Source organism: Spizellomyces punctatus (assembly GCF_000182565.1).
Source record: "Spizellomyces punctatus DAOM BR117 chromosome Unknown supercont1.20, whole genome shotgun sequence".
NCBI lineage: Eukaryota > Fungi > Chytridiomycota > Chytridiomycetes > Spizellomycetales > Spizellomycetaceae > Spizellomyces > Spizellomyces punctatus.
In genome coordinates, this window is record NW_015971556.1 from 197,674 (window position 1) to 223,796 (window position 26,123).

General features: G+C 47.3%; 10 protein-coding genes and 1 non-coding gene across 12 annotated transcripts; 6 read left to right on the top strand and 5 right to left on the bottom strand.

Moving 5' to 3' along the window:
• Positions 1-218: 218 nt before the first annotated feature.
• Positions 219-2,180, bottom strand: SPPG_08262 (uncharacterized protein; the record flags this gene model as incomplete). Its single annotated transcript, XM_016756421.1, has 3 exons — positions 219-1,038; positions 1,153-1,946; positions 2,016-2,180. 2 exons carry the CDS (start codon positions 2,178-2,180, stop codon positions 1,671-1,673), a joined length of 441 nt encoding a protein of 146 aa, XP_016604402.1. The 3' UTR covers positions 219-1,038; positions 1,153-1,670.
• Positions 2,181-2,705: 525 nt separating this feature from the next.
• On the top strand, positions 2,706-2,778 carry SPPG_10195. The gene has a single exon. It is a non-coding gene; the product is annotated as a tRNA-Phe (tRNA).
• A 447-nt stretch (positions 2,779-3,225) lies between these two features.
• SPPG_08263 (uncharacterized protein) lies at positions 3,226-5,689 on the top strand. The gene is made up of 2 exons (XM_016756422.1): positions 3,226-3,467; positions 3,525-5,689. Exons 1-2 carry the CDS (start codon positions 3,273-3,275, stop codon positions 5,373-5,375), a joined length of 2,046 nt encoding a protein of 681 aa, XP_016604403.1. The 5' UTR covers positions 3,226-3,272; the 3' UTR covers positions 5,376-5,689.
• SPPG_08264 (oxoglutarate dehydrogenase (succinyl-transferring), E1 component) lies at positions 5,342-9,690 on the bottom strand. The gene is made up of 22 exons (XM_016756423.1): positions 9,612-9,690; positions 9,389-9,549; positions 9,183-9,303; positions 8,966-9,131; positions 8,805-8,912; positions 8,670-8,744; positions 8,572-8,608; positions 8,347-8,508; positions 8,206-8,282; positions 8,005-8,142; positions 7,751-7,942; positions 7,556-7,670; positions 7,420-7,496; positions 7,255-7,359; positions 7,125-7,194; positions 7,005-7,066; positions 6,823-6,943; positions 6,368-6,756; positions 6,199-6,297; positions 5,827-6,133; positions 5,669-5,760; positions 5,342-5,599 (listed from the first exon to the last, which is right to left on the bottom strand). Exons 2-22 carry the CDS (start codon positions 9,546-9,548, stop codon positions 5,492-5,494), a joined length of 2,781 nt encoding a protein of 926 aa, XP_016604404.1. The 5' UTR covers position 9,549; positions 9,612-9,690; the 3' UTR covers positions 5,342-5,491.
• Positions 9,691-9,817: 127 nt separating this feature from the next.
• On the top strand, positions 9,818-11,225 carry SPPG_08265 (uncharacterized protein). Its single transcript, XM_016756424.1, has 5 exons — positions 9,818-9,978; positions 10,052-10,201; positions 10,259-10,813; positions 10,871-10,947; positions 11,009-11,225. Exons 3-5 carry the CDS (start codon positions 10,542-10,544, stop codon positions 11,050-11,052), a joined length of 393 nt encoding a protein of 130 aa, XP_016604405.1. The 5' UTR covers positions 9,818-9,978; positions 10,052-10,201; positions 10,259-10,541; the 3' UTR covers positions 11,053-11,225.
• SPPG_08266 (uncharacterized protein) lies at positions 11,158-13,466 on the bottom strand. The gene is made up of 6 exons (XM_016756425.1): positions 12,528-13,466; positions 12,345-12,453; positions 11,912-12,286; positions 11,605-11,848; positions 11,464-11,546; positions 11,158-11,405 (listed from the first exon to the last, which is right to left on the bottom strand). The coding sequence occupies exons 1-6, from the start codon at positions 13,328-13,330 to the stop codon at positions 11,280-11,282; spliced, it is 1,740 nt and encodes a 579-aa protein (XP_016604406.1). The 5' UTR covers positions 13,331-13,466; the 3' UTR covers positions 11,158-11,279.
• A 2,276-nt stretch (positions 13,467-15,742) lies between these two features.
• On the top strand, positions 15,743-16,504 carry SPPG_08267 (uncharacterized protein; the record flags this gene model as incomplete). The annotated part of the gene is made up of 1 exon (XM_016756426.1): positions 15,743-16,504. One exon carries the CDS (start codon positions 15,743-15,745, stop codon positions 16,502-16,504), a length of 762 nt encoding a protein of 253 aa, XP_016604407.1.
• Positions 16,505-16,809: 305 nt separating this feature from the next.
• On the bottom strand, positions 16,810-19,502 carry SPPG_08268 (uncharacterized protein). Its single transcript, XM_016756427.1, has one exon. The coding sequence runs from the start codon at positions 18,456-18,458 to the stop codon at positions 16,998-17,000; it is 1,461 nt and encodes a 486-aa protein (XP_016604408.1). The 5' UTR covers positions 18,459-19,502; the 3' UTR covers positions 16,810-16,997.
• Positions 19,310-21,795, top strand: SPPG_09530 (uncharacterized protein). The gene is made up of 9 exons (XM_016757703.1): positions 19,310-19,436; positions 19,502-19,633; positions 19,700-19,764; positions 19,832-20,082; positions 20,148-20,339; positions 20,397-20,597; positions 20,654-20,949; positions 21,003-21,093; positions 21,154-21,795. Exons 2-9 carry the CDS (start codon positions 19,631-19,633, stop codon positions 21,651-21,653), a joined length of 1,599 nt encoding a protein of 532 aa, XP_016604409.1. The 5' UTR covers positions 19,310-19,436; positions 19,502-19,630; the 3' UTR covers positions 21,654-21,795.
• A 529-nt stretch (positions 21,796-22,324) lies between these two features.
• On the top strand, positions 22,325-24,116 carry SPPG_08271 (uncharacterized protein). Its single transcript, XM_016756428.1, has 5 exons — positions 22,325-22,881; positions 22,948-23,003; positions 23,062-23,209; positions 23,296-23,457; positions 23,532-24,116. The coding sequence occupies exons 1-5, from the start codon at positions 22,380-22,382 to the stop codon at positions 23,693-23,695; spliced, it is 1,032 nt and encodes a 343-aa protein (XP_016604410.1). The 5' UTR covers positions 22,325-22,379; the 3' UTR covers positions 23,696-24,116.
• SPPG_09531 lies at positions 23,785-25,799 on the bottom strand (the record flags this gene model as incomplete). Of its 2 annotated transcripts, XM_016757705.1 has the most annotated exons (2): positions 23,907-24,148; positions 24,263-25,799. In XM_016757705.1, 2 exons carry the CDS (start codon positions 25,797-25,799, stop codon positions 23,907-23,909), a joined length of 1,779 nt encoding a protein of 592 aa, XP_016604411.1. The 2 variants fall into 2 exon arrangements, with proteins under 2 accessions (XP_016604412.1, XP_016604411.1); XM_016757704.1 differs by having other exon boundaries at positions 23,785-25,799.
• Between the last annotated feature and the right edge of the window lie 324 nt (positions 25,800-26,123).

Sequence of the window (26,123 nt, forward strand, 5' to 3'; positions counted from 1 at the left end):
GGCAACTTGAAGGACTGGTTTGCGCCGTAGGAGATGACTCAGAAAAATGGTATGTGCCTTCTCGCAGTTACCCAAAGACAACTAAAGCGAAACGCTCTCCCCGTGAAATGGATGTGGATGGGACCTATATATCCATTCGCAGATCACAACATTCAAAATAGCATAAAATCATCAGAGCATATCCATACGGCAGACATTGTATCATGTAGACACTAGGGCTTGAAAGAGCGGCGCAGATATGACATACACGCATGAATAGCATGGGCATGCACCTCAAAAGCGTTTGTTACATGCTTATATTACACACACGTTTGAGAAAAGCCTTGAGCATGGACGGTAACAGGTCACCATCACTCTCCAATACCAGATTGGCCTCGAGTCTTGGCGAAAAAACATTGCCGAAGACTTGCCGAGCCAGGAAACCGCCCTACTTTTTGGCAGTGAACGTCGTAACAGATTCTCCAACGGCAATAAAATTGCCATCACACATTGGCAAAAGCACTGAAACAAGACCCAATTCGTCGTCGTCTTTCCACCAACATGCAGTCCACAAGTGTCCGATCTCGCTTTGTCCGAACATAAACAAATGCGCGTTTACATAATCTTGACTCGCGCTAGGGGAAGGAACGCATGCCAGGAGGTGGAAACGACGACGATGATTGGGCCTTCATGGCGTGCTCAGAAGAATGACGTACGGAGGATAACGTTATCTTCCGCCGAGAATTCCGAAATGCAAAAAAAAAGCGCAGTCCCCCAGGGTTATAAAAAGGCACCCTCTCCCATATCCCCCCACTCTCTCTTCATCTTTCCTTCCGCCTCGGGATGGCATAAAACTCGCTCCAGCCATGGGTACTGGCGTAAAACTCAACTCGGTCCAAAAGTATACCGGATAACTTTAAAGGCCGTTGTAGTAATGCAACGTGATAACCTCTTTGAGGTGGGCGCCTGGGACTGATCGTTTGCGCGCGCCAGAAATGGAAGGAGCAACGACTCGCCGGAGCCTTCGGGTGATGATGGCATCCTCTTCGGGGGAAGGGCCTGTGATAAAGGATGAAAAGGATGAAAATAAGAAAATGATGCAAAGCAAACTCCCTTTGAAGTCCTATCCAGACACTGTATTCTCAGCGGCTTTCCCAGCAGCAAAGCACCTACCAATACTTGCACTCGCATTCAGATCAACGACAACAGACTTGCACTGAGAGATCGACCAAGGAGACCAGAAAATTGATTTTCATCGACTTTGCCACAATGAGTGAACTCAATGCCAAAGCAGGCGTGGAAGCCAAGGTTTGGCAAACCTACGAAAAGTCCTCGCCAATGTTGCTTCATCCGTGAAGTGAAAACGAGTCCAAAGAGGCCAGACGACCCAATCAAGGATTTCCATCGCACACTGCTAATAAAGGGCAGCACATAAAGCAGTCCAAGATTGTCTGATAGTATTCATAAAAGGATCCGACCGCATTGGATGATCATGGTCACGCCTGTCTTTCACACAGATGAGGGTAGTGAAAGCCCACTATGCACACTCATCAACCCGAATCATATACTACGCCTCCAAAAGCTTGATGTTCCAACTCCCATCACGTTCCACATCGCAACTCTATACACCTATAAGAGACCAGTCTACACCAAAAAATAACTTTCAACAAAACCGCCAATGTTCCATCGCATCACTCCACCGCAACTCCACCAAAATCCCTCCGCCGTCCGCCTACATGCTTATTCGTCACCTCTCTACTCACTTCCACCACCGCGTCCTCTCCACTCCCCTGTACCCGCACATGATGTACATCCACAACATACGCAGAAGTATCACACTCCCCCGTATCCCCCGAAAAAGCCCACCCATGCAAGGGGCACACAATGGCAACGCCCCATTTAATCCCCATGTCTTCAATATCTACAAGTGATCCGCGTGAGAGAGCCCCGCCTTGATGTGGGCAGATCTGTGTAGAGAGTATTAGAAAACCCTCCTAAAACAGATCTGAGATACTGTATGAGAGTGGTAAACGCACATTATTGACGGCCCAGAATTGATTCATATCTGGGCGGTAAAAGACGGCCAAGCTTTTGGTTTTGTCATTTTCGAGGGTGATTCGGACTTTTTGGCATGTGAAGGGCTCAGTAGAGGTGAAGGAGGAGAGCGGGCCGACGGGAACGTAGGTAAGTGACGACGACATGGTGAATGCGCAAAACGACGAGGAAGACGGGAGAGCGATTTTGATCTGGGTCATGTGATGGATCGGATCGTGGTTTGATGTAGTAATCACTGCCAACAGTTTCTTCCAATTCCCGCTTCTTGAACGGTTGCGTCTGGCTGCACATAGTGCGGAATGAGCATTTATCGAAAGGCAGGGCACTGGAGACATTCAGAGATGAAACGTACGTGCGATAGTAGGCTTGTCAGTTGGGTGGAGCAACTTGTGAGAAAAGGTCAGTGGGGCGACGCTGGGTGATGGGGACTAAATGCAGCGACCGTTCTCTGGCATGTAGACAGGCAGATCTTGATTTCTTTAACGTCCTGCTATGTATATTCAATTGGATTCATTTGTGAAGCAAGACTTTGTGACTTCTGTAGCAAATCAGCGGTATTGGCAGTGTTTAATGCCCCAGGGGTGCGAGAGGTCCATCAGATCTCCAGAAGTTAGTCCAAGGGATAGATTCCGAATTTGTTATGAGATTGACCTTTTCAATAGTTTTTAACAGCTTCCTTAGCTCAGTTGGGAGAGCGTTAGACTGAAGATCTAAAGGTCTCGTGTTCAATCCACGAAGGGAGCATGCGATTCCGCTGAAAATATTTTTTCTTTGGCAATCCTCTGCGACATCTAAATTCCATATCCAAAGAGCAAAAGTCCGACAGACAAGGTAATAATGGAGATGACTCTGCAAATCTCCTCGCTGTGCCAATGACCCTCCCTTCCAGCAAATATCACGTTAATTCTATCATAATAATCCTTTTCTGCAGTGCATCAAAGCCCAAAGCTGAGCCCCAGAGGTCCTCCTCAGACCAATTGTACAAAAGTAAAGTAGAACGTCATCCCACTGGCGCTTCCCATGTGTCATGTGATTAATTTTCTTTTCATGACGAAACGATTTCTCATTAATCCATTTTAGTATAAATGGATCCCTGTACATAATAGAACAGGCTCTCACATGATATCACATGATAATAAAGCGGTTTGCGTTCAAAATTGCACAAGGCTTCTTTGCCTTGAAGTTGTCCTCCTTCCCACGGTTGGAAATTTCCCCATCCATTTGCAACGCAGGTCGACATGGAAGAGTACATTGCCTACTACACATCCCAGGGACACGAGGACGACGACACAGAGCATGACAGTGGGTCTTTGCTCATTGTCTCCACCGCCCCCGTCACTCCCGCACGCATACCCTCTCCCAAGCCTCATTCGCCACCAAGTCACCACAACAACCACCAGGGTCTCCCAAGATCAAAGAGTTTTGTACTAGAGGTAGGCATACACGCATTTAGGCAAAGAGTAGAGATGGTTGCTCACGCTTGGATGTAGTCACCTCTTCGAAAAAGGCCGCAGGATCAAGGTCTCTTATTGCAGGGCCCGTCCGCAGCAACATCCACAATAGGGACTGCTGCACAAGCTACGTCGCCCTCCTCTTCCCCTTCTTCGTCTTTGGGCGCCATTCCCCTTCCCGCTCCTGCTCCTCTTCCAGCTAGCTCACACTCACACCACAATCTCCACTCGGTCCTCAACTTGGACCCGCCGCACGACTCGCGAGAGGACGAGCTGCAAGACCCTGCCGACGCCCGCGTGTATGGCGTCGCCCACATGTTTTTGAGCTCAAACACGGCTCAGCAGCAGCAGCAACAGCGGCAAGAATTAGACTCGGCACTGCCCCCTTCCTTGTCCTTGCCCTCAAAAAATGCGCAGATTTCAAAACGCTCCTCGTGGGTCACAAAGTCCCCAAGAGCGGCATACCCGCCCACTCTTCAACAGTTTGATGTCTATCAACACATTGCTCCAGCCGTCGAGACGGGTGTGTCCAGTCCCATGGACAAGGATGTCCAATCTTTCCTTGAGACCGATGCGTGCCTCAGCCCGATGGACCAGGAAAGTCTGTGGATGCACGAAACGGATACGCGCAGTGCTGCATATAGCCCCATGGACCTGGACGAAAATAATGACTTGACATGCACGCACGAAAGCGACACGTGCACCCCCATGATTGTAAACGACGGTGATACATGGATCCACGCATCCCGCCAATCCGTTGTTTCGCGCTTCCCTCCAGAACTTTTGCTCCAAATATTCAGCCATTTTGATCCCCCTTCCCGCGACTCGGCTGCCTTTCTCTCCCCCGTCTCCACGACAGCGGCTCTGCGCGCCTGCGCCCTTGTTTGCCACTGGTGGAATAGAGTTGCCACCCGCGTCCTCTGGCGACGACCGCGCGTTTATGACGCCTCGCGATTCGAGAAACTGGTTTTGTGCGTGGAAACTTCTCAACCCGACACATGTCCCAAACCCACCTACCCCTACGCCGAACTCGTCCAACACCTTTCCCTGTCCCAAACCCTCTCAGAACCTCATCGCCACGCAACGCGTCTCTCATCCCTCCTCACCCGCCTCTTGACTCTCCCCGATCTCCACCTTACGACGCTCGATCTTGCCTTTTGCAAGGGCGTCTCCAATTTTGCTCTCCAGCGCTGCGCGCACGCTCTCCGTTCCCTCGTTTCGCTCAACCTCGCCGGAGGCGGCCGGAGCGAAATCTGCATTATCAAAGTCGCTCGCGAATGCACAAACTTGAAACGTCTTGGATTGGGTTGGAACGAAGCTGTCGGCGATTTTTGTGTCCGTGAGGTGGGCCGATGGTGTCCGCGTCTCGAGTGGATTGATTTAAGTGGGTGTTGGCGCGTGGGAGATGTAGGTGTGGTTGGTCTTGTTCGTGGGTTATCTGGGTCCCTTGATACACGCGTTATGGAAACCCCCTCCGTTCCTTCCAATGCCCCTCCCTCAGCGTTCATTAGTCTCCCACCCCCGCCGGCGGGGCCAGCTGCAGGACCAGCAGCCGGGACACCGATGCCCACGCTTCTTCTACACACTCCGCACCGCCCAACCCTAAAACACATTTCCCTCTCGTACTGCACAAACATTACAGACGCCGCCATCCACGAACTTGTCGACCGCCTGGGTTCCTCCCTCCAAGTCGTCAATGTGATTGGATGCGGTGACATTGGCGGCGCCGTACGCCGTCTCATCCGTTCCGCCCAACAACGCACACCCGAAGGCGGTGTGTATGTTGATGTGGATGCCATTCGGCGGTGTAGCGGAAGTGTCTTTGAAGCTACAAACAGAAGAATTGTCATGAATGTACCAGGTTTTGTCCCATTTTATGACTGCAGCTAGACTTTTCTTGGGTGTTTAAGATGTGTTTTTTTTTGTAAACGTCTGTATGTGTATGCGTGTGTATTTTATCAGGGATGGGGAGAATCTACTTGTAGCTCTTTTGTACTTAGGCTTTTCTACAACCCGTCAAAAACACCTTTGATGACACGTTCTTGTTCTGCCTTGTACCGCTTTCCAATACCTGTTGCTGGGACGGCTGAGGGTGGACGGCCATGATATTTCAACTAGAACCCCATTTGTGTGAGCATAAAGCGTGAGTCAAAAAACACGATTCACAAAAAGGAAATACATACCGAATGCCCTTTTGGCAACACATTGTTCAACCTTGGTTCCATAAATGTGTATGCACCCTGATTTTGGGGTTCTTCTTGGAGCCAATACCAATCTACAAAAAAGGAACCCATGGAATCAATACTTTACCACTTTCTTCTTCCAAGACGATTCCAAATACCTGTAACACCGGCATACCCGTCCACAACACTCCGCAACTCGCTCCAGGGCACCGGACAAACCTCTTCAACCCTTACAAACGCCACAGCACCCTCCAACCCTCGTTGCGCACGCTCTTTAATCAAATCATAATAAATCCTCCCCGAAACAAACACGACACGTTTGGGGTTCACAGCAGTAGGGTCGGGGAGGACGGGGTGGAATGTCGTGCCGGGTGCCATATCGGCCAATGTCGATGTCGCGAGTGGATGTCTGAGGAGGGATTTGGGTGTGGCGAGGATGAGGGGTTTGCGGTAGGGACGGTGTAGCTATGTTGTTTTCCCTTTTTGTTAGTGGATGGAAATGGTAAGACGGGCAGAGGGGGAATGTTTACCTGTCGACGGAGGAGGTGAAAGTACTGCGCTGGTGTCGTAGGATTCGCGACATGCATATTGATGTTTTCCGTTGGGCCATCGAATCCTTCATCGCACAACTACGCCAAAAGAAAACAAGAAAACGTCTGAGGAACATAAAACACATTTAAACATCACACATTTACTCACCTGCAAAAATCTCTCGACCCTCGCACTACTATGCTCAGGACCTCCCCCTTCCAATCCATGTGGCAACAAGAGCACCAACCCAGACTGTCTCAACCATTTAGCTTCCCCACTCCCCAAAAACGTATCAACAACAATCTGCGCCCCATTAAAGAAATCCCCAAACTGGGCTTCCCAAATACAGAGCCGACGGGGCGTTTCAATACTCATGCCGTATTCGAATCCCATGACTGCGAATTCGCTGAGTGATGAGTTGGCGATCTCGAGTTTGGAGGATGAAAGGGTGTTTAAGGGTATGGTTGTCCGTTCAGTGTTTTGGTCAACGAGCATTACATGCCGTTGGGAAAAGGTTCCGCGGCCGACATCTTGGCCTGATATCCGGACAGGGAAACCTAATACGCCCCAATCAAAGTCAAAATACACTCGGAACATAATGACACGGATAAACAACCACACACCTTCCAATAACAGACTCCCAAAAGCAAGTGCCTCGCCCGTAGCCCAATCCAACCCCTTCCCGTCTTCCAATTTCCGTAGCCGAGTATCTACATGGTATTTTTGGATACGCGGATGCACGACCTAGTATCATCCACGTCAATGCCGTTGGTTTGTTGCAGTACAAATCAGAAAATGTACATACCGTTCCAGAAGGAGTCTGAACAGACTTTTGCCCAACTTCTTTCAAAACCTCCACATCAACACCTAGTATTCCGTTAATACACGGTATACCGGTCTGCACATTTACATACAAGGTACATACCCGTCTGCGGTGCGCTGATGACTTGCCGTGGAATAGTCATCCCGGACCATTTACCTTTCAATGTATCCGCCTACATGCATAAAGCGGCACATTAGATCACAGCGATCGTGCAAAGAGATAGTGTGCATACCGTAGGCGTGAACGAATAACTGTCTTCTAAATGCCGATCTAATTGCTCGAAATACTTTGTACGAAGGGTTTCGATTTCTTGTTTATCGCCTAATACCTTGTCGTTCTAGAAACCAATTACTTCAAATTCAGTATTTTACATGTACACTCGCTACGAAATGCATACCATCAACTTCTCTTCATAGAGTCTCGGAACACTCTTTCGGCCTCGAATGTTGGCGTACATGGATGGTTGTGTAAATGCTACGTAATCTCAGTCATGGAATAGATGTATTGAATACGGATTGAAAGGCGATACATACCAGGCTCATCCAACTCATTGTGTCCCATCCGACGGTACGCAATTAAATCAATAATAACATCTTTGCGAAACTTGTTTCTGTATTCAAATGCTATGGCCGTTGCCCTTGCCACATCCTACCAAAGACAAAAAAAATCGACATCAGCCCACGCCCATTTCTCACGAAAGACGTAAACGAGAAATCAGACAAACTCACCTCGGGGAAATCCCCATTGACATGAATAACCGGACATGAAATCATTTTCGCTACATCCGAGCTATAGTAACTGGATCGAGCGTTCATGGCGGGTGTCGTGTATCCAATCTGGTTATTAACAATGACGTGCACGGATCCTCCTGCCGTGAAATGCGGGAGGTTGGCTAGACCTAGCGTTTCGGTTACGACTCCCTAAACAATAAGCCCATGAATACCACCAACAAAATCACAGAAATCCATTATACGATCCTCACCTGCCCACAAAATGCAGCATCCCCATGCATCTGAATACACATGACACGATCCCCAATGTAGCAATCCGTTTCCGAGCCGCTTTCATACAAGTACATTTGCTTTGCCCGGGCTTTGCCGAGAGCGACGGGGTTGGCTGCCTATGTTGCGTCGGTTAACAATATACGCAGATACAAAAACCATGCACGAAATAAAGAACATACCTCCAAATGAGACGGGTTATGCAACATGGATACATGAACAGGATGTTTCGCGCCATACGACAAGTCCACCGAAGTAGCTAAAAAAAATCAATCAGCATCAGCACCCGCTTCCAGCACAAAACATTACAAATTGAAACCAACCTAAATGCGACAGTACATCCCCACACCCTGGGATATCATCCGGAAACTCTGCGTTCCCCTTCACTTTATGAAACAAGGCTGTCGGGTTATATTTCAGTAGGTCTGTCAAGAGGTTAAGACGGCCTCGATGGGGCATGCAGAGGACAATATCGCGTATTCCGGCTGTAACAAACGTGGTTTAAGGCATGCAGCTTGTAGCTAGGCGGGGAAAAGGATAATACATACCATAGTTGGCTTCCTTGAACAAAGCGTCGAGAACAATCTAAGGAGCAGATTAGAATACCGTTGATCAACGTGTCAAATGAAAAATGGGGGAAACGTACCATCATACTCTCGGCACCCTCTAATCCGTATCGCTTCACCTGCGGAAACCTTTTTGCCATGAAATGATCAAAGACCTAAAAAGAAGGGTAACTAAAACAAATAATGACAACACAAGAACCCGACAAATACGATACCTCTGATTTGGTCAACAATTCGAAAATCCGTTTCTTGTCCCCATCTGTTAACGGTTTGACCGGATCTGACTCGACGAGCGTCGCAAACCATTTCCGTTCACTTAAATTCTATAAAAGAACTTAATACCAAAGTATCCCACTTGTAAGCTAGAGTCACGTACCGGAATGTGCGTAAACTCAAATCCAATCCTCCCACAGTAAACGTTTCGCAAATGTGTCATAATCTCTTGCAAACTCGCTTGCTGCTTATCCATGTGGAGGATTCCTTCTAATGTATACGTTCCTTCCGATAAGCCGTATCGGGTGGGATCCAATTGAAACACATGACTATATAAAGTTAGTGTTGGACTATGGAGGCATTACATTAAGATGACTTACTCGGCAGGCGTTAATCCCAAGGGATCAAGATTGGCAACCCGATGCCCATGAACACGATACATGTGTACAAGACGAACAAGATTGGCTTGTGCATTCCTATTTTGCTTTTCTTCATTCGTATCTAAACAGAGCGTCAACACACAGCGTCAACACACAGCGTCAACACGGGACATTCAATTCCATTCCATATTGCAATTCCCACATACAATCAGGCATTTCAAATACCCTCGGCGTCCGAAACCCATATATATCCCGGTCGTAATTGTATCGTCCCACTACAGTGGCATGAAAACTCCGTACCGCGCATCGTGGAAATCTTATTGCCGGTAGAACGCGGACTAGGCGGTGCATCCTAAGAAGCGACATGCTGCTCCTCATGTCAGTAACGTAATGTCTACATGTTCTCCCATGTCAGACCCTTGATAATACCTTGCAATCTCTACACGGAATGCCCCCGTTCGCGGATTCCTTTCAAACGTCCCTTAAATGCGCAGACCTTTAAGAAGCCGCGCATCCCAATTTTGGGCTACAACGTCGCCACGAGTTTTTGGTGTCGTGTCACCTGAGCAGGTTTCCCGTTTGTGGATTTACATCGTGGACGCTTTTTGTCCGGAAATGGCTTTTGGCCGACGATATTTGCATTGCAATAACGGACGGATTGGAGTGGTATGAGATGTATTTAATTGTTATAAAGGGTTGGAAGACTGTTGGTATGTTTCTATGGATTCTTCTCCGGTAAAGTCCAATGAAAGGCTTCTTGGACCAACCTCCTTTTGAATGGCTATTACATGGACGGGTAGGTCATTGTCACTGCATCCAGTAGGGACTTTCAAGTTACCACGCTCAATCGTAAAACTCACGCTTGCTAGATTGGTATTTCAACATGGCTCCTGTTGGCTAGCTCTGGTTAATAACGGGGAGCAATTACATAATGTCAACATATATGTATTCATCTGTCGCTATGCTTGGGAACATGTCCAATTGGGTAAAAGTTCTGGATTCATGCTCGGAAAGGATAAGTGAGTGGCTTGGAGGATGTTGGTGTATAGATGCCATGCGTTAAGAGCCATTCAAAGGTCGGCCTCCGTTAATGGGTCCAACGCCCATACTTGCAAAAAAATCAGCAATCATTTCTGCTATGTTCTTTGAATCCCATACATGGCTGGGTGCGGCGAGTGCGACAGCACTTTCACTGAATACGACATGACCAACGGGAGGAAGAAGCCTTCGTTCGACCGACTGTACGCTTTAATGCCTGAACTTTCGTCATGAGATGATCGAGCTGCACGTGACTCTGTTCATCATCGAAAGATCACCCCCAAACCCCGTCATGTCGCTGGTTACCATCACAAAGCCATCATGCCCTCCACTACAACTCTTTACAGCCTAACAGCTCTCTCAGCTCCCGTCTTCGCCCTCGGAGCCGGAATCTCCCTTCTCAGAAACCAACAGAAGCGCCCTTTCGGAACCAAAGACGATCCAACAGATCCTCTGACCAAACTGGTCGTTGCGCACCGGAATGCAACAGAGTACGCTGGAGTGCTCGTCCCCCTTATTCTGGTTGTGGATGCGAGGTGCCGTGGACGTGCGGTTGATGGGATCGTGATTGGAGCGGTTGTTTGCCGGAGTTTGTGAGTGTTGGGTTTGGTATGGCATATCAGATTATGTTGTTGATTTGCTTGCTTTAGGGTTATTGCATCGTTGGCCACCTGTCGATCTTTGACTGAGGTGGGCATTGGGAGGTTGGTTGGGGCTTGGGGAACATGTGAGTATACCTTTGCTTTTACTCTGTGCAATGTGATGCTGAAACTCGGCAATTTTCGTAGATATTTTTGGAGGAATTTTGGCGTTCCTTCCTCTCTGTTTTTGAGATATTTTAATGTAGCCGTCGGTCTAGATCCAGAGTCTTGTATGCAATGGCTTGGGTCTTGAGAATGTTTGAAACGCACTCATCATCGAAAATGTTTGGATGTAATCATGCCAATTTGTCAAATATATTCGTGAATATTGCCACGTGCAATGCTGGCAAATACGTAAACCATATTTCACATCCAGGTACTCGCTCGTCCATTAATCAAGAAATCTGTTTCCGGGTCATCACCGCCCAACTGCAATGTCGCTTTTCCGAGCACCAATGTCGCCATTCACATCAACACCGTGCTTCCCATCGGCCCGATCTCCAAAGCTACGAGCGAGTTTCCCCACTTTTGAATGGTTCCAGCCCTGTCATATCTCAATTAGCTTGTTGAATCAAGCCCGCCTTGACAACTGGTTAGCTTACCGCAATGTACATTGCGTATTTCCAGCGGCTGGTTCGGGAAAAGACGGTGGACGCCACCCAGTAAAGCAGCTCACCATATGAATCTGTGGCGGTATCGTCAACACAACCCACAACAAAAACTAGACCAGCAAAGCAACTTACAAAAGGCCAATCCAGTCTCCTCCCACCTATTATATCCTCCCCACAACCTACTCTTCACACCCTCCTCACCAACCCATTTGCGGCTTTTGGCATCCACCGAAGACTTTGCTTTACGCTTTGTAACCCATGTGGCCGCCTCCATAGGCGTAGGGCGCGTAGCGGGGTCCAGTAGGAAGGTTAGTAAAAGTCGTGTTAGGACACCAATATGAATGTGTCCCGCAGTCGCGACGGCATCAACATAGGCCTTTGGTAAAGAAACATTGAGATGGCTTGGTCATGTTTTTGTAGAAAAACAGTGAAGACTTACATCGTTGAGGAAAAGCATCGTGGGATATTTTGGTGGAAACGCAACACAAAAGAGATTGGGAGGGCGGAACTCGCCTCCTTGTGGCCCTTTCCAAATCTCATCGTCGACAAAGCCACTATCAGGGTGTTTGAATCCGGTTGCAAAAAATACCGTGTCAGCTTCCACGTCCGCGGTGCCGCCCTCTTCAGGGAATACAGCAGGTCGTGATATCATGGTTTGACTGTCCCAGGCGACGCCGGTAACTTTGACTCCAGTAGATGTAAATGTGTCCAGTTTTCCGCGGATGTAGCGAATCTTGTTATTGCGGATTAGGTCTAGGTAGCGGGTGTTTAGACAGGGTGTCGAGGCGTAGAAGGGACGTTTAGGTGTCATGCCCTGGTTATTATGTGAGATAATGCTTGCGGCCAGCGTGAAAAGGGACAAGAGCACTTACGTGGAGTTCAGAGCCGTACCAAAAGCGACGGAGAAAGATTTCAAATAGGAAGCCCAATTGAGCTGGGAGCATGCTTGCGATGCTGCTCAGCAGAACCCCTCTCGGCATACTACCAAGGGCAGCAGCAACAAGAGAAATATTAGCCAGCGCAACCAACACTGAACCGGGAAATAAACCACATACATCCACTTGTCATGCCTCGCAATAACCGTCACCTCGACCATGCCTTCTCCGCTACCCAACTTGGTCTCGTCCCCGTCCAACTTTTGCAATACATAATCGATCACCTCCACAGCACTGGCGCCACTGCCGACAACTACAATCCGTTTACCACGGTTCAAGTCCAAATCAACCTTGTCCATCTGTGATGAATGGGCTTTGAGGCCAGCGAAATCGTCCAGGCCCTTAAACGGGGGAATAAGAATGTCCCCGCAGGTACCAACCGCAGATATAACAGCGTCGTACTCGTCCGTCCCATTGACGGTGTAGGTTTGGGTGATTGCATCGTAAGTGACCGATGTAACAGGAGTATTGAACCGAGTGCGGGAGGGTAAATCATACATTTCCCAAATCCTTCTCAATTCCACCAAAATCTCATCCCTGGATGGAAATTGGGTTCGGAATCTCACAGCAGGATGAAATCTATAGAATAGGGCTTGAAACTGTAAGGCACTTGTCTTGTTCACTCTGGCCCATACACCGCCGACTTGGTCTCCTTTTTCATATATGGTACATTCAACAGAGGATCGTATGCAGGCTGCACCGGCTGACACTCCCGTTACGCCCGCACCAATGATGGCTACCCGCGGTCGGGCGCTCTGCGGTTTGGTGCTCTTGGAAGGGAGCCAAGGGTACCAGCCTTGGTTGGCTGCCCAAGCAAGAAGACGGGAGACACCGGTTGCGAGGAAGAGGTTGATCCAGACAAAAAGGGAGATGATGGTAGTGGCGATCGACGCGAGGGTGAGACGAATGTGAAGGAACGTCATGGTGCTTGAATACGGTGCTTTCGAATGGTGGTTGGAATACCAGAAGTGATGGTGAAAACAAGGGCGATGGTGCTGCTTCCAACCCTTTTAAATTTATATGCATCTCCCCATCTCCAAAAAGCAGAACCTTGCCAATGTTGAACCCGCGCGTTGATCGGTGATGACATCACGCGGTAATCCTCGAAATTTCCTGCAGGCGTCCAAAGTCGCTCGTCACCTTACGAAAACGTCGATTACAAGCTGCTGTTCTATTACGAATAATCTTGGAAGAGGCTGGCAGATGATGGACACTTGGCAAGATATCGAATCTTCCAAATTATAGAAGGATTTAAAATGTTTTTTTGTGAAAAATAATATTGCAATGAATCTTTTGATAAGATCCTCAGGGACACTAGCCACGCGATCGACAAATGACGGAGCACTAGTGAAAAGATGCACAAACAAAAAGCAACGAATTTCTCTTAACAGTTCCGTAACCACATTTTATTATTCCACTTCTTTCACCAAAGCTTTAGGCTCAACGCTTGCACACAATTCACACCAAACATGTCAAACGCAGATGCAAATCCCGTTCGCAATTCTGGAGTCGATTCCTGGACCGGCCTGCTGAATCCAGCTCATCCATCCTCTTTCCCGGCCTACTTTCCAGAACGATACCGGGAAAGCAGCGCGGGAACCTTTAATTCCTTTTCGGTACACGATGTGATACCTCCTGTATATCAGCCCAAGGACGAGGGATATACCTCTGCTCAAGTAGATGGCGATGACAAAATGAGAAATGACAAGAGAGAAAAGGATGAGGCAGGGGAGAGCGCTTGATCTCTGTAGTTTCCCTTGGACAATAATTGTTTGCTGGTCTGCGAGCACGCTGTATTTGGATTCGTCACAGTCCAGTTAGTCGGATGTATCACGAATACGACGTTTCAACAGAAAATTTCAAGAATATCAATAGTTGATACTCAATACAGTCGCACGTTGGCTATGATCATACGTTTGGACCATGTAGCACCATTATAGAATGATTTGGTTTATTTGACATTCCTGCACGTAAAAACGCGGCAATTGAGGAGGAAGTTGGGCACGTCGTAGACTTGCGGGATGGTCAGTAGCGTTGCATTCATATCAATAGATGCCCTGAATACATAGAACTGCTATTTGCATCTGTTGCTAAATGTCTTGGACCTTGATTGTTAATTTACAGGAGCCAGGGTCCTAAGGGACTGCCATAGTGAAGACACTATTTGCATCTGTTGCCAAACGTCTTGGACTCTGATGGTTAATTTAGACGAGCCAGAGCAGAGTCCTTGTGAAAAAGAAAGGGACTTACTGAGTGCATCGGGACATTCCGCGGAGCCTTGGGTCGCTTGGTAGCTCTGTGCAAGCTTACAGCATGGGATGATAAGCGACTGTCACCCAATCTAGCACCCAATCTGTCCAAACATGCACCTTTTCTTTGGATTACATCAGTGACCGACTGTTTTTTCTGTTTTCTGATTATTTAGCCAAATATTCCTTACCACAGGCATGATCAACGCCCATAGGTGGTTCTGCGCGTTTTTCTTTCTGTCGCCGTGGCAAGCGCTGCCACTTTTCCACTGGCAAATGGGTGCCACGATGCCCATGGTGAACAGAACAGTGTGCAACAAGCCATATGCCGAAACGAGGCCTAACTCTTGAATATTTGTAAACTATTAAGCTTTTTGGGTTTACTTCAATTCGTGGAACGTGAGGCTGAGCATGGATGTGTAAGCAAGGCAAAAGTTTTTTCTTCTAGATTTAAGAATTTTATAACTTTCCATCCCAACTTCCCCGAGAGACCAAAGCCAACACCGACGGGCGATGTCAGCAAAAATGCAGCCAGATATGCCCCGCGGATGGTATCGTGCAAGCTCATCGTGTGCAAAATATCTGGCCAATATCTCACACAATCTTCCAAAATACACATATAATACGTAGCGTCGGCGGTCCATAATGTATAGTGTAAGTATGTTCAAGCGAAAACGTGGGTAGCCATCAGCGACGAGGAATTCCAGGCAGTCGTGCACCAAGAAGCAGTTGCACCAAAGACCGCTTTCCACGTCCATGAAAAGGTCAGCGATCCCCGGGCGGAGTTCAGTTCTTTTGTCGCAAGTTTACTCGCAAAAAGGACTGAAGAAGATGGCTGATTCCCACGATCAAAGCTGGTGCTTTGTCGTTGCAATTTTCTGACAATCCCAGAATGACCTAATCCGACCGATGCAAAAAAAAACAGCACCACGATCGGGAACGAAGCGGACTGTCAAAGTTCCGCTTTTACCGGTTTGTTTATTTCTTTCGCCCAGTCCTTTCTCGTCTATAAAAGGAGGGCCCCAGGATGCCCTCCCTTGCTGAACAAGATCTGCCAGCAGCGTAGACCTCGTAGAAACTTCCCAAATGCTTGCCATTCTACTGCTCGCGATTCTTTGCGCCGGTGCGCTTGCACACCCTCTCTCGCCTGAGGCTCAGTCCAACGATGTCATTTACGACATCAACGGACATCCCTATGTTCCCTACGGGTTACGGGCCGGCCTCAATGAAAGCCAAGTGATTTGGTCCTCTCGCCAGAACGGCCAGAACCTTACCACCCGCGGGAGCAACTCCTGGGCTCTACTCGTATCGCAGAAGACGACCTCGGTGTTTATTACGAAATATAATACCAATTACTGTACCAATTGCGGCCAATGGCTCAGCCAGCAGCCACGCACATCGGACAACAAGCTTCGATGGATTGCAAATGACCTGTGGTCCAAATGCGCAGATCGTGGCTGCGTCGATGAGTGGTCCGGACATGGCTACAAACTCACGGTCAATGCCAAATACTGGGGATGGGATTGGCGCAATGGCTTGACGCAAAGTATCTTGAAAACTATCGAAGAGGCACTCAAATGGGAGGTGTACGACAGAACTTTTGCGACTGGCCGTGCCACGTGGGGGGCCGAAAGAACCATTAGTTTGACGAGTAGCAAGTTCCTGAGCGCCGTGGTGTACACTGACGGGAAGCCTTCTGCTTGGATGGACTTGACGATTCAAAATGACGAAAAATCAAACTGGTTTTGCTTGTTGTCATCCCAGATCGCGCAAACTTTGAGTGGATACGTTAGCCCAATTATGGCCGGATTGGCCGGTGCTGGTGGTGATATTTTGTGTAGCAGTTAAGAGCATTTACTTTCATGCGCTACCTCATAGTTAGATGACATATGGGCGGTATTCACTGCCCTCGTCGCAATATTTAGAAATACATACTCTATAGAAAATGATACGCCTTTGCTTTTCTGGAAGTTATTGTAGCTGCCCAAACGTGTTCAGAGTAGTCGGCTTGCTGGTGATTGCCGCCGAGCGACTTATTATGATGGATGTACCTAATTTGAAGCCTTTTGTTTATTTTACAAGCATCACAAGCGAGCAGACACATATATACTATTCAATATGCTGTAATCAAGGAATTCATCACTACAATGTCACTGAAATGTCCACAAGCGTTGAAACTGAGTAGACATAGATATGCTATTTCAATACGCTATAATCATGCAAAGCATCACTGCTGTTCACTTAAAAGTTTACAAGCGTTACAAGCAAGCACGCACGGATACAGATATGCTATTCGAATTTGCTATAGTAAAGCAGCTCAGCACTGCGATTCACCTAAAAATTACGAGCACCATGCCCGGCATTTTACCAACACAGTTTTCTCATTCCTCAAACCGGGAAAGTAGGCGAAGTCAAACTGCACATTTGTCTTCTTTCGAGCACTTTTTATCTCCATAATTTCGGGGTCAAGTTGAGATGGAGTGAGTGGCAACATTCCTCGTGGAACCTTGTCAACATATTGTTCAAGAAACTGTACGTATGTATTGCAGTTCGGGTTTCTGGGCGGTGGTAGGAACGGCGTAACACCTAAAGCACCACATTGAAGCCTTAGGTGCATACACCGCTGAACGATCTCTTCACGCTGTGTTTCATTGTCTCGGTTGAGAATGTGCGCCATTAGGAGACAATCCAACTTCTGAGTTGTTTGATCAACCAAGGAATCCACATCTTTTTTCCAATTATCAGGCAATATTTTAGCATCGTAAGCATCACTCATTCGCTTCCAATAGGATCGGAGAAATGCCTCATCGGCATCTTTGCGGCTTTGCTGTTCCTGCTCAGTAGACGGACCAATCTGGCGAAGGTAGCTTAAATCCTCCGACAACTCATTGAACGCAGTAAGAACACGCATTAGAATCTCGGATACTGCGGCTTCCACGACGCAGACCGCTTCGTTCTTGTCCGTAACCTTTCGCGCAACCCCATGGGCGACAAATGTATTTCGGAGACCCTCCAGCGCTCGAATCTGCTGCTTATCGCACTTTTTTGCCTTTGGATTGGTGACCAATGGAGCAATCCAACTATGCACCTCGGTAAACAATTCCTCAAAATTTTGGATGAGCTGAGTAGGATTCCATTTTGAGTCGAGTTCGTAAAAACCTTTTGAGGCGCTGGTCACGCTGAGTTGACATTCCAGAGTCGCTAAAGCTGATTCCTTCCACTGGAGTTCTTCCACTAATTGCTGGTGTATTGTTGCGTCCCTATCAGCACAGACTCGAATAGTTTCGATGGCTTGTTGCAACCCGTCTTCCAAGTAGTGCAATTGTTGAGAGATGGCATATTTTTTTGCTTCTAGGCGTCCAACGACAGTTTTGTAACTATGCAATTTCGCAGTCAACTCCTGGTTTTCGCATTCAAGTGCTTTGATCCGCTCGCTATGAGCCGAGCAAGGGTTGTCTATCATTTGAAACTCATCCGTGTCTCGTTCATCGTCCCTCAAAAGGTCAAATCGCTCGCGTGAGGGAAGTCGTGTACACACCCTGCAGAGCTCGCTCACAATCTTTTCATTGTGTAGGCGACGGATTTCGGGAAGAAGGTGGTTCTCGACATGTCTCCGAAGCTCGGCAGCCGTTGAATCAAGGCGATTCACCAATGAAAAAATTGGCATATTCCCGGTACGGACATAGGCTAAAAACTGCTGCAAATCAGATTGCAGGAAGACATGAGTCCGAGGAGCAGCAGCCGCAGCTTTGAGCTGATGGTTTTCCACAAAAGCAACAAAGCTTGGCCGAAGGTCCGTCATCCACAGCGGCGTGGAATCATGTATATTTCTCAGCGCAATTTCAGTCTTCAACTGTGAACTTTCCAAGAGATAGCTCACAATGTTTTTATCCTCTGGTCCAAGATAGGAGAGCACTATTTTCCGCGTGCCCGAGTTTTGAGAGAGATCTTCAATCGTCTGTTCAATAGAAGCGCAACCCAGCTATTCCATTTTACTAATGCACAAAAGTTTGAAGGTTTCATTTACTTACCCTTGGGAAGTTCTCCAAGGGAATCAAGATGTCACGTGGATTCTAGGAAGGCAATGCGGTTGGACATTAGGGATTTGTTTATCTTGCCAATTCTACCTGTTCCTTCACACGAGACGAGCTGCCTACAAGTCGATCTTTAATTATGCCGAAGAACATTTGGACTTTGTCTGAATTTTAATAGATGGTTGACGCTTTGTGCTGTGATTTGGATAGATGGTCGTCACTCCCTTCAACGAATGTGAAGAGGTTAGGAAGTTAGCCGCAGATGAAATGTTCTCTCAAATTCAGCAGCTGATGCTAAACAAAACCTTTCCACAATAAGTGCTGAACCTACTGAGGTAGCAAGCTTTGTGACCTGGCATTGAACGAGCTTGGAACTCTATCTCTTTTTCTAGCTGGTAAAATAAGACGTGTTAAGCTCTCACACGTTGTCGAGACCCCATTTTTGCGTCGAACGTCACCAAAGCAGCATCATCACCATCATCATTCGATTCTATTACCGTGTTTGCAAGGGGTCTGCATCGCAATGATGCAACTCAACAGTATCAAAACTTGGGAAATAGTACAAGCTTCCGAGTCTTCCCCTTGCAACCAAGACATTCTACTTCTCATACTTCAATTCTCTTTCACATTTTGTTTCAGCAAACAGATAATGTCGTTCACAAACCACACGGGTCTTCTGGTTGCCAGTGGACACAGAGTTGTTGTTGGGTTGGATTTCGGGGTTACCCATAGCGGATTCGCATATGGTGGGAAACGGCGATGTTCTCATGTTTCCACGTAAACTTACTCATGCCCATGTCTTTGTAACCAGCGCATGTGGCGGATGCTAGCAAAATTGAAGGGTGACTTTCTGGAAATGAGGACAAGTCGCGAAGTTTGGGTAAAATCCATTGACACTTTTTGATGGTGTTGCAGGTATTATGAGTGGGATGACCAGATCATGGTAAGTTAGAATTCTCGCAAAGCCCATATAGCTACTCATTTCGGTATCTGACATTTGACATGCTAGCCATACTGCAAAACCCTTACCGCGCTCCTCTATGACAAAACGGCCAAGAAGACAATTAACTGGGGGTGAGTTGAACGCATTGCTAAGTACTTTTGCCCGCATTATAACCCCAGAGCTGATGATTAAATGCAGATATACTGCCCTGAAGGAGGCTACCACAGGCGATCATCCTAACCAGAAAGTCTTATTGACAAAATTCAAGTTTCTTCTGGAACCAACGGCCGCCGAATACATGGAGGATCCCATTCCAGATGATGTGGAACCTTTGGATATCATCGCAGAATATTTGAAAGAGATGCACACGCTGATCATGACCAAGCTGCAAGAAAAGTTTGGTTCCACGTTGCAGAATGAAGATGTGCATTATGCGGTCACTGTACCCGGTAAGGATTCTCAACAGCTGCGTGGCTACATTTTTTCTTAACCAAATCTATTCTAAATTCATTAGCTATATGGAGCGAGCAAGCAAAAACGAATCTACGCAAAGCTGCTGCTATGGCTGGCCTCATTTCTCCTGCTGAAGTGGTGTCCCCTCGTTTGGTCCTTGTACTTGAGCCGGAAGCTGCTGCAATGTATTGCTGCAAAAAGGTTCCCGAAGCGCAACTACGTAGCAATGAAAACATTATGATTGTAGACGCAGGTGAGTAACAGGATAAACATTGTAGGTTCTAAACATAATTACCTACTATTGGTACAGGGGGCGGAACTGTCGATATTGCGGTCGAAAAACTCATTATTGGCGCTGAGCGAACAAGGTTGAGTGAAGTAACCAGAGGCACAGGTGATCTGTGTGGATCCACCTTTGTCGATCGACGATTCCTTGATTGGCTCAGTAGCAAAGTCGGCGCTGATGCATTGACAGAAATAAAAATTGATAATCCAACCGCATACCAACAAGGCAAGCTATAAATGATTGCCAGTATCCTGGACTTACCACTCATCGTATCTCTTTAGTCCTACGCGGCTGGGAAACATTGAAGCGCCAATTCAAAGGAGCTGAATCTTTCAATTCCAGGGACCATATGACGTTTTCAATCCCAGGAGCGTTGTATAACCTAATGGCTGATGAGGAAATGGAAAAGTTAGAAGAAGAGCAAGACGGAACCGCCGACGATCTGTTTATTACACTCAAGGATATGCAATCATTTTTTGACCCAGTTGTCGAGCAAGTTCTGCGCTTGATTGAGGAACAGCTTGATCATTGTCCTGGAAAAAGATGCAACAAACTGTTTCTTGTTGGAGGATTTTCGGTACGTATCCAGCGAGGCTATACTTTAGATCTCAAATTAAGCATTTGTGATAGGCGTCCCCATATCTGAGGAAAGCTATGTCCGATAAGTTTTCTGAGAGTTTTGACAATGTAGTCTTTCCTACGGACCCGGGAGCTGCAATTGGTGGGTACCCCGGTGTTCACATCTATAAGAGCAATGCGAGTTCATTGTCGTTGTCTTTAGTCCAAGGTGCCGTTCTGTATGGCCTCAACCCTGACAGCATCCAAGCACGTCGCTCCCGGTACTCGTACGGCATGAAACTTTGCGCATCCGAAGCGGAGTACAGCAGGAAATCTCGAAAGACCTCGAACCGCAGCGACATATTCATTAACCAGGAAACGAATGAGTCGATGGTGACTATGTTTTCTCCTGTGATGGTCGCCAATCAGCTCGTCGAGATTGACGATTTTTATTCCACGAAATGTTTTCCGCTGTATTCTTATCAATTGGGAGTGAACATCGAAATCTCTGCAACTGCTGCTACTGTTGACCGCGAAACCTCGTATTCGGATGTGAGGGGTAACTTCGTTCTCGGCACTCAAATGATCGAAGGCATACCGCGCAATGGCGACAGAAGCGTTACCGTGTACTTTTACTTTGGGCTTACCGAGCTGACCGTAATTGCAAAAGTCAATGCAACCGGAGCCGAAAAGCGACAGATTGTGAATTTCACAGCACGTTAACCGGTCAAGCAGTGTCTGGCATATCAACATAGTCCTGCAGGATAGGAAATTATGTATGTAGTATCTCATGGCATTCCTTTGTTCTTGCTACAAGTTCTGTATCGTACATCCTCAACAAATAGCAAACTTTATGTCATCAGTGCTCAATGTCCTTTGTCCAAGCCTTGTTTCACTCTCATGAGAATTCAACAGCACTCTTGCGACCCTTGCCCATCAGGAGTTGTTTGGGTAGAGCCGACACCCAATGGGGAATGTTGACTATAACCATTCCCAGCGGGAGTTTCAATCGCCCGTAGTAGGTATCTCGTCTTTTAGAATGTATTCTTACGGCATTCAATCACAGTGTTCTAAGCGACTGAGATACCTCTGCGGACAACAGGAGCTGATAGTGTTGCAGACGAAGATGTGCCAGGTTTGACGACTGCTATTTATCAATATTTACTACTCAAGGTTTTGCTATCAAACAACTTGGGTTTTGATCTCCAGTGAGGCTGATACTAGCGATACTATCAAATAATCCTTCAGAATAATGTTACTTACATGGTGATTCCCAATTTACAAGCAGATGGCAGATGAAAGTCGCTGCGAGATGCGAGCGGCTGGTATATTAATAAAATGTGCCACCCGTGCCACATGGCTCAGTTTTCGACAATGTTATACTTCTTTTTGACAAAGAAACTCGGGCTTGCACAAGTTCCATTTCTGCTGGAACAGAATACTTGAACCATGACCAGAGTAACCAAAATGGCGCGGAAGACGCACGAAGAGGCGTCCGGGTTTGTGGTGACACCTCTTTTGCCAAAGTCCAACTCGACAGGGGAGCAGCCGGATAGTACTAAGAAGCGGAAACGTAAGGAGGAAGTCGTGGCTGCTCCTACAGAGGCGAAAAAACACAAGCACGCCGAAAAGTCTTCCAAGGAGGAAAAGAAAAAGCGAAAGGAAAAAAAATCTCCGGAGGGAACGAGTGACGGTCCGAAGGTAGCGGATAGTACAGAAGTCAGCGAAAAGACGCCCAAGCCGAATAAGAAGAGAAAAGGAGAGGACAATAGCCCTGCGGTTGGTGAGAGACAGACAGACAACACTCCAGCTGCTCCATCTACAGGTGGATCCGCTCAAAAGAAAAAGAAGATGCGCCATCGATCAAAAGCTGAGTCGACACAGGGTGCCGGTACATCTGGGGGAAAGCGGGGTAAGGGAAAAGTAGCCGAGGATGGTCTATCAAAGTATGGTTAGTATCCGTACATACCTATGAGGCCGACCGAGAGCAGCCGACTAAATGGTGGGTGGTTTTTAGAGAGGGAAGCCCTCAGAAGACGAACAAGGAGAGAAGCAATGAGGGAGAAGAAAATGGTATGCCAGTAACGATCTTTATTCTTATGAAGACACCCTGATATCGATTGCTTTCAAGGTCTGCTACCTTTGCAGAAGCATGGGGCACTCCATAAAATTCTGTCCGAAAGCTACGGAACAAGATAAACAAGCCGTATCCGGAATTTGTTACAAGTGCGGTTCTACTGCCCACAAATCATCAGAATGCAAAAAAATGGTGGATCCTAGTAAGTGTCCTTATACAATAGCTAATTTACTCATACAATTACACACCAGGACAATTTAATCATGTTTGGCGGTCACCTTATTTTAGAGAACCCATATCCTTTTGCGCACTGTTTTGTTTGCGATCAGCAAGGCCACTTGGCAAGTTTATGCCCAAAAAATGAACGGGGTCTGTATCCGAACGGAGGCGGTTGCAAATACTGTGGTTCAGTTAGGCACTTGGCGAGGGACTGTAAGCCTGCGTTGCAGGGTACGTAAATGGTTGTTGTGCATGGTACATGAATCACAGGCTTAACTCAATCTCTGTCCGGGTATCGTTTCTAGAAGCTGGGATTACCACGCTAGGCACCATCGATCTCAAGCAAGGTGGTGACGATGACGATGTGTTCGTAGCGCTACATAAGATGCAAGGTGACAAAGAAAAGGCGGCTGAGACTACAAAGCCAGGTACTAGGAAGTCTTCAAAGAAAAAGGTCGTAAAATTCTAGGTTAGTGGTGCCGGTATGGGAGAGGAGCTTGCTGAGCTGTTGAAGTTAGTGATCGATTTAATCATGCATTTACGGGTAGTTTGAGGTAGCTTTTGACTGATAATGATAATTTATGAGAGTTGCATAGTGCGGAGCCGATGGGTATTGGCGGCACCAGGGATTGAACCGCGCGACAACCGGTTCGGAAAACCTAATCTAACCAATCTACGTTCTACGCTACGGCTGGAACACTCCTCCTGCTGAACACTTCTGGTCTACAGTGCCCATCCAACATTGATCTCACAATCATTAGCATGTTGCAGGTTGACAGCGTATCTCGATTCCAGTAGCGCATTCCCGATGTCCAGGCTTGCTGCAAACAGTTAGGGTTGGTACAACCCAGCAATCCGTGGACTTTTTCAACCTTGCCTTCTCGTCGTCGATAAGGTCTTGAATGAGCTCGTGTTTTGAAGCCTTTTTTGAGGAAGTCGTTGGATGAGGCCAAACAGCGAGGGCAAACAGATGAGGTCTTGTACTCGTCGAGAAGGAAGCAGTTGATCCTGTTCCGCTTAAAGAGGGTGCGCCAACCTTTCGTCTTTGATGAGATCTGAAATCTCGCAGTTCGACCGGCGTCGCTCCAATCACCCATCACAATGGTGAAGTTTTCACCGTACTTGTTGTGCAAGTTGGATATGAGGTTCGATTCGCTCTTCTGACGGTTTATAGATGCATGCCATTTCCATCGAGTATGAGCAGGGTGGGCATAGAATTCCTTGCGACGATCCCAATCAGCGCGGCGAACGAGAAGGTAACGCATGAAGTCTATGAGGTTCATCGTCTTGTGGCTTGAAATACGTGATTCTATGAGGTCAATACCGCCGGCTTTCATTGCTTCCCGCTCCCTTGCAAATCGCCGGCTGCCTGTCTCCATGGCTCGCTGGTTTGCGGTGTAGCGAAACGTTGTACCATTGCTGTCTTGGCAGTAGAGAAGATCGCGCTTGTTTGGGTCAATAACGACAAAGTTCTCTTGACAAGCAGATAAGTTGTTTTCCACATAAAGCGCTTTAACCTCTGCCTCCATCGTGTTTGCTGACTTTTTCCCTCCGCTGCGCTTTCCATACTTGTCTGCTTCTGGGTGCTTTAAGTATACAGACACCGAGGTTCCGTCCGTCGTGATCGAGCCTTCAAACCACATTCTACGACGAGATCTAAAAGCCTTGTTCTGCAGATTACAGACGCGCAACCATAAATCGACCTTCTCTACGGCTTCTGCTTCTTGGCGGGTGATGCAGAGGATGTGGGCGTAGAGAATGACCGTGTCGATGCGAATATGGGACTGAATCAGAGACCGACGAAGAGGGATTGCACTGAACCGACGGAAGCCATGTCGTTCATACAGCCCAGAGAGTTTGCAGTATGCAGGAAAGAAAGCGAGAGGGTCTACAGCAACCGAATATGCGAGCTGCTGGTCAGAAAGGGGAATGAAGGACCACATCTCTTCTAGAAGTTCACTCTCTTTAGCAGTCAAGTCATCAAGTGACTCGGGCACAATATCAAAAAGGAAAATTGACTTCAAGTAGCGTAGCCGAGCAAAGAAAGCTTTCCGCGCTTCACTCTTTGGAGGCCCTTTCCGTCCCTTCACGTCGAGCCGCAGATTGATATACCGAAGGAGCATCTGCATGAAATGCTCTTGAACGTTGACTTTCAGGTTCGTCATCATACTCACTGTCAGGTAATTGACTGATTGCTGCTCGCCTCGTAGATTTGGGTGAACAAAGCCGACGATTTGGCAGTACCGTTGAACATATGGCAGCAAACAATCCCGCCATGCCTTCTTTGCTTCCTTTCTTGGATGCCAAGCCTCCCCCTTGTTGAGAAGGTAGAGAATCGCTTCGATGGTCTCCTCATTCACGGTGAAGGATGGTGCAGATAGGGTGTAGAATTTGAGAGCGTGGGAAGCGTGGGAAGCGAGTTGATGGATGATGGCGATGTAATCTAGAAGACGCTGCCGGTAGGTCTCATTAGGCAAGAAAGCCTTTGCAAAGGACGTCTTGTTGCAGGTATGTAAGGTGGGTTTGTCGAGTTTTTCGAGCCTTTCGAGCTTTTGCTTTTTCTTTGGCGGCATGATGATATCTGAAAAAGATGAAAGCCTGGGAAAATGGGCACGACAACTTATATAGGATTTTTTGGATCAAACCATAGTTCATGAGTCTACATCGAGTAAAATTATGATTAAATTGGTTGGAATCTATGTACTAGTGCCAATACCCATCGGCTCCGCACTATGTATCTACACATCGTGGTGATTTTCCAAGTTATCTGCATGCGCTGCCATTGGAGTCTTCTTGCTAGATATTTGATGTTCAAGTAACTACGTCTGACGCTAGTGTCCTATATGTTAGTGCCCTAATGAGCTGAGATTCAACAGAAGAATATTGCCACAATTTGA

Bases quoted from the DNA above. Each gene is read 5' to 3' on its own strand.
- SPPG_08266 (XM_016756425.1), bottom strand. From the start codon at position 13,330: ATGACGTTCCTTCACATTCGTCTCACCCTCGCGTCGATCGCCACTACC. The intron at 11,547-11,604 runs GTAAGTTGCTTT...ATACCGCCACAG, and splicing joins GGAGACTGGATTGGCCTTTT to ATTCATATGGTGAGCTGCTT. The intron at 11,406-11,463 runs GTAAGCTAACCA...GAGATATGACAG, and splicing joins AATACGCAATGTACATTGCG to GGCTGGAACCATTCAAAAGT.
- SPPG_08263 (XM_016756422.1), top strand. From the start codon at position 3,273: ATGGAAGAGTACATTGCCTACTACACATCCCAGGGACACGAGGACGAC. The intron at 3,468-3,524 runs GTAGGCATACAC...GCTTGGATGTAG, and splicing joins CAAAGAGTTTTGTACTAGAG to TCACCTCTTCGAAAAAGGCC.
- SPPG_09530 (XM_016757703.1), top strand. The intron at 20,340-20,396 runs GTGAGTAACAGG...CTATTGGTACAG, and splicing joins CATTATGATTGTAGACGCAG to GGGGCGGAACTGTCGATATT. The intron at 20,598-20,653 runs GCAAGCTATAAA...GTATCTCTTTAG, and splicing joins TCCAACCGCATACCAACAAG to TCCTACGCGGCTGGGAAACA.
- SPPG_08265 (XM_016756424.1), top strand. From the start codon at position 10,542: ATGCCCTCCACTACAACTCTTTACAGCCTAACAGCTCTCTCAGCTCCC. The intron at 10,814-10,870 runs GTGAGTGTTGGG...TGCTTGCTTTAG, and splicing joins GCGGTTGTTTGCCGGAGTTT to GGTTATTGCATCGTTGGCCA. The intron at 10,948-11,008 runs GTGAGTATACCT...CAATTTTCGTAG, and splicing joins GGTTGGGGCTTGGGGAACAT to ATATTTTTGGAGGAATTTTG.
- SPPG_08271 (XM_016756428.1), top strand. From the start codon at position 22,380: ATGACCAGAGTAACCAAAATGGCGCGGAAGACGCACGAAGAGGCGTCC. The intron at 22,882-22,947 runs GTTAGTATCCGT...GGTGGTTTTTAG, and splicing joins GGATGGTCTATCAAAGTATG to AGAGGGAAGCCCTCAGAAGA. The intron at 23,210-23,295 runs GTAAGTGTCCTT...ACCTTATTTTAG, and splicing joins CAAAAAAATGGTGGATCCTA to AGAACCCATATCCTTTTGCG.
- SPPG_08268 (XM_016756427.1), bottom strand. From the start codon at position 18,458: ATGACGGACCTTCGGCCAAGCTTTGTTGCTTTTGTGGAAAACCATCAG.
- SPPG_08264 (XM_016756423.1), bottom strand. From the start codon at position 9,548: ATGTCGCTTCTTAGGATGCACCGCCTAGTCCGCGTTCTACCGGCAATA. The intron at 7,195-7,254 runs GTATGCACACTA...TTATGCATGTAG, and splicing joins GTTATTCGTTCACGCCTACG to GCGGATACATTGAAAGGTAA. The intron at 6,298-6,367 runs GTGAGTAAATGT...CTTTTGGCGTAG, and splicing joins GGGTCGAGAGATTTTTGCAG to TTGTGCGATGAAGGATTCGA.